This window comes from Coturnix japonica, unplaced genomic scaffold (genome assembly GCF_001577835.2).
Source record: "Coturnix japonica isolate 7356 unplaced genomic scaffold, Coturnix japonica 2.1 chrUnrandom503, whole genome shotgun sequence".
In the NCBI taxonomy this organism is placed as follows: Eukaryota; Metazoa; Chordata; class Aves; order Galliformes; family Phasianidae; genus Coturnix; species Coturnix japonica.
In genome coordinates, this window is record NW_015439893.1 from 78,228 (window position 1) to 78,486 (window position 259).

Below are 259 nucleotides of genomic sequence, written 5' to 3' on the forward strand. Positions count from 1 at the left end.
CAGTCCCACATTGGCCGTGAGCGTAAGGACGACGTGAGATACGACTTCAGCTTCGACCGCGTCTTCCCCCCCAGCGCCAGCCAGGAGGAAGTGTTCCAAGAGATCTCACTGTTAGTGCAGGTAATGCTGCCCCACAGCTGCCCCATAGCTGCCCCATAGCTGCCCCATAGAGACCCCATAGGGAGCCCATAGGGTTCCATTGAGATCCATTGAGTTCCATTGGGATCCATTGAGACCCATAGGGACCCCTTAGAGACCC

At 57.1% G+C, this 259-nt stretch overlaps 1 protein-coding gene across 1 annotated transcript in view; it reads left to right on the forward strand.

Moving 5' to 3' along the window:
* The window catches only part of LOC107307188 (carboxy-terminal kinesin 2-like), a 51,922-nt gene that overhangs the window by 27,468 nt on the left and 24,195 nt on the right, over positions 1–259 (forward strand). Inside the window, exon 3 of the mRNA XM_032441705.1 lies at positions 4–120. Within this exon, the coding sequence (XP_032297596.1) occupies positions 4–120 (117 nt within the window). The remainder of the gene's footprint in view (positions 1–3; positions 121–259) is intronic.